This window comes from Fulmarus glacialis, unplaced genomic scaffold (genome assembly GCF_000690835.1).
Source record: "Fulmarus glacialis isolate BGI_N327 unplaced genomic scaffold, ASM69083v1 scaffold7155, whole genome shotgun sequence".
NCBI classification, from domain to species: domain Eukaryota; kingdom Metazoa; phylum Chordata; class Aves; order Procellariiformes; family Procellariidae; genus Fulmarus; species Fulmarus glacialis.
Window position 1 is genome coordinate 30463 of NW_009213658.1, and position 10286 is coordinate 40748.

A 10286-nucleotide genomic window follows, 5' to 3' on the forward strand; every position below is an offset into this window, starting at 1 on the left:
TGCCCTTCTCTGCCTTCCTATTGAGAGGAAGATCAGCAGGACAATGGCCATGTTGGGAGGTTTGGGGGGGAGCCAAAAAAAGCCCCCAGGCCCCTAGATAATGCCGATAAGCAAATATTTCTGTATTAAAAAAAAGGGGGGAAGAAGGTATTTAGCAACAAACACGTTTTCTCCGGCCATATTCTAGACTCTTAGATACGTGTACTGTCTGCATGGTAGGATTAATAAATGGGCTCTTCCTACCTCTGTGAGTAAACTCCACTCAGAGAGAAATTGTCTTCTGAGTTAAAAAAAAAAAAAAGAGTGTTAAAAGAGTTAAAAAGAGTTATTAAAGGCACCTAAACATGTGCCAGATCTTCTGCAAGGGTGAATTTGCAAATTTCACACTGGATGTGGAAGAAGCCACACGTATTTCAACTCCAGGTCCTGAAACAAATGCAGGAGCCATTTGCTGATGCTCTAAAAAGGAGAGTTACGCAGTAGACGCTCCTAGCCGTTGGTCTTACTGAAAAATTAATGAAGTCCTGAGCGCAACTGAGGCTGTGGGCTGCGGATGGCATGTGCTACATGACCAAAACCAGCAGGACTGTACAGAGCAGGGTGCTACATGGTGCGTACACACACGTCGAGGCTCAGCCACTTGCACAAGGCTTAGGGAGGGGGATGGAGGGGAAGGAGAACTTTTTGTCAGTGCATAATGACAAGAAATGTCTTGCTCTGACATTTTATCTTCAAAGCAGCTTGCTGTAGTAAATGAAACCAAAGGAAAAAAAGGATAAAGACCTTTCCTTTTTCATTTTTCCAGGCTTACCTTATTAAGGCGTTCAAGGGTTTCTTTTAGCCTCTGCTGATATTCACGTTCATTTCTATACCTGCAAATAGAACAAAGGAGATGAAGTTCAATGGTTCATCCTTCTGCAAACTGCATTATCATCTGCACTATCATAGACAATATATGCTTCAGACTAAAGCAGAATACGAATCTTGAAAGGGCCCAAAAGATTTATTTATGCATTAACTTTTTTTTTTTTGTCCCAGATGCTGACAGTAATTCCAGAACTAACTTCTTGTCCTCAACTTATGTAGCAGAAGACAACAGAATGCCACACATTTGCTATCACTTTTTCACAGAAAGCCCAAGAACAGATTATTTACAATAAAAGTCTATTCGATTGGCACTGGACTACAGTGACAGCCATTCATCAGTGGTTACTGTGTGAATATTTGCTACATTGGCACATTAGCATTTAATTACATTGTATTTGGTTTTCTGTTCTACCTGATGTTGTTCAATAAGCATTTTCATGACAGCACATTAAACACAAAGGTTGCAATTTCACATATTGATTGTGTATGAATAATGTTGTATTAGGATGCTTTGATGGATCAAGCTTTGTGTCCTCTTTAATAGCAATTCATATTTCAGTTTGGTCAAAATCATACGTGAGTCTTAGTAAGGACTACATTTAGCCAACTATCCTTATGCATTTATAAAATGTCCACAAGTGCATAATGTGCGTGTTCCTGTACTGAGTGAACAATGGATGTATATTGTGTTTATCTTTCATTTGACGAAACGGCCTAATTCTTTAAGAATTAGGGCTCTGTATTTGTATGTTAGATAGAATTATCTTCTCGGAAACCCTTTTATAGCTGCAGAGTACAAAACTTCCTAATTGTTGATTATTGTTGTTTATTCCTTTCCCTAAATAAACTATATATAAAAAGTTTAATAGGAGATATGGTTTAATGAGACCCCATTAAATAAAACAAAAACAGCCAGAAGCATCTTACAGTACAAGGCAATGAGACTTTGCCATCAGTACTGAACAAGTGGCTCATCAAACTCCATCTGCTGCCAATGCCGAAGTAGATAGTCTACTCCTGTTTATCCCTTTGCCTTCCCTAAAATAATAGAGATACAGAGATATAAAAAGCTGTCATTTTCTTACTTTCTACAAGAAACCCTCATGGTTGGTGACAAATCAACTCTGGTGGTGAATGTCCGTCACTTGCAGTACAAGCAATGGCATCAACGCAAGTATGAACGTGGCTGTAATTCAGAATTGAACATAAACCCTCGCCTGTCTTCTGAAATCATCGATTCAGCCCAGATATGCTGGTGGTATCTAAGGGACTTGCTCCAGTCAACAGGAAACTTGTCAATTCCTGGACTGAACACATCAAGAATCAAGTTATAATGGTCGTGTCAACCTCGCTTCTTTCTTTTTATCTCCTGAAGGATGAACAGCCAATGTTATTCTCATCTCTTTCAACATGTCTTGGAAAGCTGAAGGGATGGGGTCACTTGTGAACTGACTAGGACCACAAAGGAAGAACTTGGCAGAACAAAGAAATGGACTCAACTCGGTGCTCTGGTTTCCCAACTTTCCCTTCTTTTGAAATCCCGTAATATTAGCAGGGTTGGTCACTGGTCTGTCTTCAATTCTTACCATGAACAGGAAAGAAACAAGTGAAAATGATGAAGTATCACTCCTACAAATTGCTGGGCCTCCTGAAGTGCTGTTTTCTGACAACGCTAAAACAATGTCTTTTTGCCAAATTGTAATAACACGGGGTTCACTTCCAAGGATACAAACAAGAATATTCAGCTTCAAAAGTCAAGATTGCCTTTGTTTCTGTTGTTTATTAAATAGCTCACCTCCAACCAATTTTCTACCTATCCTATAAAATTTTTGTGTGCGGTTGACAATAAACACTTGGTTAACTTAGATACTTTCTGACAACTGAGCAAGAGTGAAGCAGATTGTGAAATCACATATACAGCTACAATAAAAGGCTGGATTTACACTCCCAGTAATATACAACCATCCAATAGAGTCAGGGTCTAAATCTCAGCCCTAATGTCATTCAGACCTGCTCAAACCTGCCAAGTTGCTAGATCCTCACTCAAAAATTCTTTCAATGACCGAAATATTCAGCTACATTTTCCTTCACTCTCAAATAACCCAAATTATTGGGTTTGAGTTACTGCGTCACACAGCCCTAAATCCACCTGGCAGCCTTGACTTAGTATTGTGTGATTATCCTTTGAAGGAGGATGTTTTTAAGTGATGTTCAATCTACTCTAGAAGCTCAGCGCAAATGGGCTAAGGATCTCTTAGAAATGCTTCAGAGACCTTATGATGCCTCTGTGTCTGCTGAAACGTATCTATGTAAATAGATGCCTGCTGACAATTGCAGCTCTGTTATGCTTCAAACCTGATTTCAATGTTCAAGTAATTAGCTGGACACATTTAAAAAGAGGCTATGTTTTTCTTAGATGGCTGCTGGTCAGCCTTTCCTGGACCTTAAGAGCCATGAGGTTAATTTGCTTCATTTAAAAAAAAAAAACAAAACCAACCCTTCTTATCTAGTCAAGTAGCTTTAGGGCTGCAACAAACCTTTTTAGACTGTTTAGAAAAATGGGGTATTAATTGGTTTTTGCATAGGGGAAAAGAAATGGAGTGGAGGGGGCTGCCAGGCTCAAACAAAGGCAGGTAAGAGGTTTAAAGGTTCCCTCTCACCTCACCTCTCTTAGGTTAGTAGCATCTGTTGGAGCACTAACAGATGTACAGGTATTTGTTAAGCCCCTTGAGCCCCCCTACAGCTCAGGGCACTGGCCTGGTGAGAGCATTAGGCATGCAGGAGGGAAGCCCACTGCCAGGCTTGTTTCTCCACCCGGGAAGCACGGCTCCAGCAGTACCAGCTCCCTTTTCCCATCCCCAGCTGACAGACAGGCTGTGCTTACTCTTAAAAGATGAAGCCAGGGCAAGGCCCTTTTTATTTGGACCCTGCCTCTGCTGCAGTGCAAGGGCTAGCTCCAACGAGAAAACAGTCACAATACATCCTCATGATGCTCAATGGCGAGATACTCAATTTGGTGTCAAACCTGTGCTTTTAATATAAAGAGAAATGCTGTCTCTCTGTCGAACCCTACTGAACTGTTCCAGCAATATATGAAACCTCTTGGCTTGCCACAAGCCAAGGCTAAACTTTTCTACTACTTTTCTCCTTTTCAGTTTCCCTGAGGCACTTCGCTAGCCTTTTCTCAATAGAGGCAGCAGTAATTTGGGTGCCAAAGAGAACACAAACTGCAAAATATTGGTCCTGCAAGGATGACGGACAGGCCAATAATGCTTGTGTTTTATACCATGAAAGCTAGGATGAGCCTCGTGAGGGCTGCGCTCTGCTGATTTATGAACAGATTGCTACTTGCGTTATCAAGAAGCTGCTACTGAGCGGCTGGCAGCCGCGGGGCAAGATTTCAGCAGCCTGAGGAGGGGGTTGAGCTCAGGCAGGACCTCCTCACCTGCAGCTGCAGCAGAATAAAGCTCTCCCTATCACCAGAGAAGCAGCAGCAGCGCAGAGACAACCCCTGCGGACAGGGCTTGAAGGTAGCCTTGCCAAGCGTCACCAGCTACGGAGTCCCTACTGCTCCCCATATCCCAGCTATGGTGTTTTCTTACTTATTTTTGTTTTCTTTCATGGGTGTTGGGTCTCCACTGTGGCCCCAACGGGTGTCACAGCTCTCTTGAACATCACCACGTGGCGCAGCTTGGAGAACACGGTGCCAATTTCTGTGTCTAGCGACTTCCAGGGAATCATATTGCATGCAAAACCCACAAGATTAGCAGTGAATGAATTTTAAATGAAACGATCGATTAGCAAGACTTTTAATTTCTGAAGTTAATTAATCCGGTTCAGTCAAGGGTGCTAAAATCTGGGTTTCAGCATCTTTCCTACTATCACGGAGAGAGAAATACAGTCCTTTCCCACAGCCGGATGCAACATTGCTATAATAATGATGCTCAATAAAATTAGCATAATTAGTCTTTTTATGAGATCTATCCAAACAATTCCTAGTGATGCTTTTTTTGCAACTTCAAGAGAAAGAATTCTCTACTGGTACAGAGTCTGAATTATTCATGTTAATGTGAAAAGCTATGTATGTGGCTACAGGGGATTTAAAAATAAATTTTAACGTAAGATCTACTTTTCAATGGTTCATGCACATTTAATTATACAGACCTCGTAGGCCCAGGCCCTACTGTGTTTAAATGTAGCTTTAAAAGATCTACTTATATAAATGTAGCTTTAAAAGGTTTACTTATAGATATAAATCTGTTTCCCAAATTGTGAATATGAGTAAAAGAATGGCTTGTAAGAACTAAAGTTCTTTGCATTAGTGAAGGACACAGACTTTTGTCAACTGATTGGTACACGATGCTCCACTCTAAGAGATTTTGTTACTCCTAGTGTGCCAAAAGTAGATGCACAGAAGATTATTCCTCCCATATTTTGTTTAGAGACCTTTATTTCTAAGTTTAAGTGGCTGAAAGCATAGCCATCAGGATGGCTTTGAGCTAGAAATAGGGTGAGAAGGCAGAGTACACGGGAGTCAGAACACTGGCCTTGTTTTCACACCTGCAATTCTAATCCCAACCAATTTTTTTCAGACACTGAAGAAACTTTCGTGTCTGTCTTCAGGTCAAATTTAGCAGCTCCCAAGAGAAAAAAAATAAAATCAAAATTCACTTCTTGATGTAAACTGAAGGCAATTTGGTTAAAAAGCAGCCACTGCCCTTCCATTGTAATGGCCCTGCACATCTTTAATTTTTAAATTGCAACCTTGTTGGCTTGGATATAGTCAGAGTTTCCTTTTTACTTTTGTTTATGGCTGCTGAGTGAACATCCCAGGATTATATGACATTTTTTCTAAGAAGTCACTAACTACTCCTCTAACAGGTCCTAAATCTCACTTTCAAAAAGCCCAACCCCTTCTCTGAGTGTTTCCCCCCCAAGGATTTTCAATGTTCTGTACCCTTCCCCACCTATTTACAGCTTGCATAAAGCAACTCCAATAAAAAGTAAATTATCTTTGTGTCAGATCGCTAATCCTGCTGCTGGGGAACTATACAGGCAGTTAATCCACAAACTGCTCAGGTGGACGCAGGAATCCATTAAAAGGTAGCAGGACAAACTAATTTTTTCTGGTCAGTTTTCCTAATTTTTTTCTTGCCAGTTTTTCCTGCAGGTTGTTGAAAACAAAGAGGGAGTGGTATGTTTCACTGCACTGACTCTTCGCCTGCCTGAAATACTCCAGACAGAGATAATACATTTTTAGCACTGCATGTTTTTATACAGTTTGCACATATTTTTAACTAATATGCAGCTAAACATTTAAGTACCAAGTTTAGTCAAAGTCTCATGGACATCGTGTAATAAAAACATACGAACAAGTATCAGAGTCAACAGCTAAATTATAGCATTGCCTCATAGCTGAATTTCCTGCTCATAAATGTTGGAATACAATACTGCCTAATCAGGTGTACTTATTACTCGCTGGCACTGAGCCAGAGCATCGTGGACATCTGACCATTTCCAGCATGAAGCCTCAGTGCACCTGGATGGGCTATTCTCTGCTGTCAGATGAGAAAGAGAGATCAGGGCTTGGCATTTCTATAGCTGTGGTGTAGCTCACAGCACCCACGGGCTGTTTGCATGGCAGCCTGCTGAATTGGGTTGGAAATGTTTTTTTTTTAAACTTTTTTTTTTAATTTTTTTTTTAGCTGGCTCATTTTCGTGATTCAAATCTCAAGGTGGCCCCAGGAATAGCTGTGGCAGCACGGCAGATCAGTGTGCGCTGAGCAGCGTGCAGGGCTGGGGCGGACAGGATGAGGGTGCATTAGGACTGTATGGCTGCTGATAGCAATACATCATCGGACCATGGCCTAAAGACACAGATAGCCTTTACGTCAATTATCACGCATCTTTTTTCTGGCTCCTCCTGGTTGAAAAATGATCGGAGACAGAGAAGGAAAACATTGTATGTCTTACACTTTCTAGTCCAGAGGAGGGGAAAATCAGTGAAGGATCAGACTGCAAAATCATGTCGTTTGGGCAAGGTCAGACAAAAAGTCTGTGATGGAGACAAGGGATGAAATCTTGAGGGACTTGTATTTCTGCAGCAGCAAGACAGTGCTCCAGACAATTCACCTTCTGCCTTGTTAAAAATGTTTCTGGTGAGTGTGGTGAGCATTGCCCGGGAGTGGCTGCACTTATACCAAGACTGCATTTGTTGAAAATATTTAATTTATCTCCTTCCCATCACTGTCAGTGAAAAGTGTTTCTAAGCTAAAGCACGTTATATGGAATTCACCCCTCACCCTTCGGTAGGGAAGAGAATGAAAATGTCCTCTTCAGCCTCCACGCTGCTGCCAAATTTTCCTGGGTGAAGCAGCCAGATAGACGTTTAGGGGGGAAAAAAATCTGACCCATAAGTAACAGGAACCCAAGACCCTTCTTTCCTATGAGCAGTCCTTTTATGAGCAACACTCACCAAGTCTCGTTGTGTAATTAATTAAGCGACACGGCCAACACTGCCTATTGCTGAAGGGAAGGGACCACCTGTGTCTGGAGGCACTCATACGCCTCGGCTCCCAAGGCTCCTGCTCTTTGATTTACGATGCCACTAAGGTTAAAGAGAGGTGAAGTTAGGGGAAACCTGTTCTTACAGCTATTACTTTAGTAGCACGAGATGGAAATAGCAGGATGCAAGGAAGAAGAGGAGGGTAATTAGGCAAATTTCACATACCAGGAAAAAATTTATTTACTTTCTTTTCATCCCACACCTGTAGTGGCTGACACACACTGGCCCAGGTGCCTCACAATGCCTGTAAATAAGAGTTTCTCAGAGATGCCCCACACATTTCAGGAGATGTTTAGGGTCGTGTAACTCTGCTGCTCAGACACAAGACTTGCTTCCAGCTGTTTGTTTTTTAATTGGGTTATTCCCTCTTTGCAGCTCAGAGCACAATCCTCCTGAAGCTAATGAGCAACAGCAACCAACATGTGCCACAGTGAGAACCTGCTACCATAGAAGGGAGAAGGCAATTACCCGTCCAGTAGCAGTGAGACCATGACATGCAGAGCTGGAGCTCCCTAAGTCCTGGCACCTTGCTTTTCACCATGGGCTTACACACCATCCCTAGCTACAAGTCTGATACATATGGAGAGGTATCACCTGTGCACGAGAAGCAGCTGGTGACACCTAAACCCATCCTAACTACAAAGGTTAACTACAGAAACGATATCACCTATCTTCCCCCGTTCGCAAGCCTTACTTGTTGCGGTACTCATCAAGCATGCGTTGGGCGTCCTTCTCCTCCCGCTCCAGCTTGGCTCGGTCAGATGCCAGCTCCCGCATTCGCTGACGGTTGAACTCGATCTGCCCAGCGAAGGCTTCGTCCAAGCCCACCAGCTCATCCATGCGCTGGAAGGTCTCCAGCTGCTTGCGCAGGATGGTGTTGCGCTGCTCCAACACGCGTGCCCGGTTGATGTAGCTGGCGAAGCGCTCATTGAGCTCCTGCAGGTTCTCCAAGCCCCGGGCTTGGGCCAAGCTGTCGAATTCGGGGGAGCCTCGCAGTTCATCATAGGCGTCCGACCGCTCGTACTTCTCCTTGCGCACCTCGCGGAGGAAGCTGCTCCTGTACATGGCTTCAGGGGGTCTATGCGGTGCCGGGGTCCCCTCTTGCGTGCCCGCCTGTCTCTCCAGTTTGGATCTGAATTACATCTGGGGGGTTTGGGGAGGAAGAACTGAACATAATCACCCCCCCAGATGATTAGGACTTGTTTCCAGGGCGGTTTGTGGCACTAAAGGCATCACCTACAGCAGTGAACTAAATAAATCCCAATGGCCCCGCCTTGGGGCCGGCCCATCCGGGCGTCAGCAGTTTGGAGGAGCAGTGGGTACGGGGGGTCGAAGGGCTTTTCTTTTTGAGCATTGCAATTGTGTACAGCCAGAATAAAAGAGAGCAACGTCCAGCTTTCGCTCGGTGGATTAAAGCGTTATCCACAGACAACAAAACGAGCGCTTTGCAGTTTCGGAGGCTGAGGTCAAAGCCTTTCGTGGCTGTGCTGGGGAAGAGAGCTTTGTCCCATAGTGGTGTCCCCAGGGCTGTGCGCAGAGGCCTTCTGCTGAGCCAGGATTTTGGTATGAGTGGATGGCAGCGCTTGATTTTTGTTATTTGACAGTTTTGTGATCATTTAGGATGATGGGATGGTATACAAAAGTCACTGTGTCTCCTGCTCCAAGTAGAAGATTTGGCCATTTGGTTCTCATTTCATGCTTCTTCATGTCAGCCTTTTCTGCAGGTTATTTCTACCTGGCACGAGAGGTATCAAGGCAGCAGTGGCACTAAAAGCCCCATGCTTAACAGGGCCCTGTTGGGAGGCCAGTTTCCTTGGGGACAGCTAAGTGCCATGTCCTCTCGTGACTTGGTGGACATACCATATTATCCCATGGGGAGCCACCATCCTTCCTTCCTTTCACTCCCACCATAATGGAGTCTCATGTGCTGCCATTCCCGAGAGGCTTTAGTTTCTCTACAAGCGATGGATATATTTCCTCTAATACTTTTTTCCCAGTCTTTTCCTTTGCAAAATCCTGTTTCTTGGCCCTATTCTTCCAGAAGCACACCTACTCGCCCAGCCGAAAAATCCAACACCAGGGCAGTCCAATGTTGAGATTTCTGTTAATAATTCATCTATGTAAAAGTCACTCTTTCATTTTGTCACGGACACATCTCATATGAATATTTAAATCGCACATATTGGAACCTTAACGGAGAGTGGCCTCACTGACGGCAAGTGCAGAGGTGAAGAAAGAAGCTGGGTGCTCAGGCGACTCTAAAGTTTGGGTTCTGCGTGATCAAATCTGAATCAAAAGGAAAAAAAAGTTCATTAGAAGTTTTCTGCATCTTTCCTATTCTGCTTCAGATTATTTGGAAGTGCAACGGGGAAAAATCAAATGATCTTTCAGAAAATCAAAGTAGGCTTTGCACACACATTGTACAGCTCCCCACGCAGCCTCTGAACTATATAAACAGCAAAACAGATAGATTTTTTAGAAATGCTTGGAATCTTTATATAGCAGTGGACGTGGAACCACTGCTTTCCATGCTGCACAAACACGTCGGCATTTGCAGCTCTTTGGCTGGACAAACCTGCCCAGCTGAACAATGTAGCTGAGCCTTTTACACAGTTAGTCTTCCAGAAGAGATCAGAAAGTAGATTCTGCTGGATTGTGGGCGGTGTATTTTCACAGCAAGAGTTTTTTAGGCTTTAGATAGCCTTTCAGTGTAATGATAGCCTATGTGAGTACTATCCCATCCCTCTCTCTGGGGCTGGAAGCAGCCCTGACTCCATGCTGACCGCGTACCTTAATTCCTTAGGTAATAAAATGAAAATTTCTGTAGAGGCCTCTTAGCAACCCACTGTGTCCC

General features: G+C 43.5%; 1 protein-coding gene across 1 annotated transcript in view; it reads right to left on the minus strand.

Annotated features, from left to right (window-relative positions):
• BFSP1 (beaded filament structural protein 1, filensin) overlaps nt 1–8727 on the minus strand; it is a 20389-nt gene extending 11662 nt beyond the window's left edge. The window contains exons 1-2 of the mRNA XM_009578266.1: nt 8127–8727; nt 812–872 (exon numbers count right to left, since the gene is read on the minus strand). Coding sequence (XP_009576561.1) covers nt 812–872; nt 8127–8497 — 432 coding nt within the window. The 5' untranslated portion in view covers nt 8498–8727. The remainder of the gene's footprint in view (nt 1–811; nt 873–8126) is intronic.
• Between the last annotated feature and the right edge of the window lie 1559 nt (nt 8728–10286).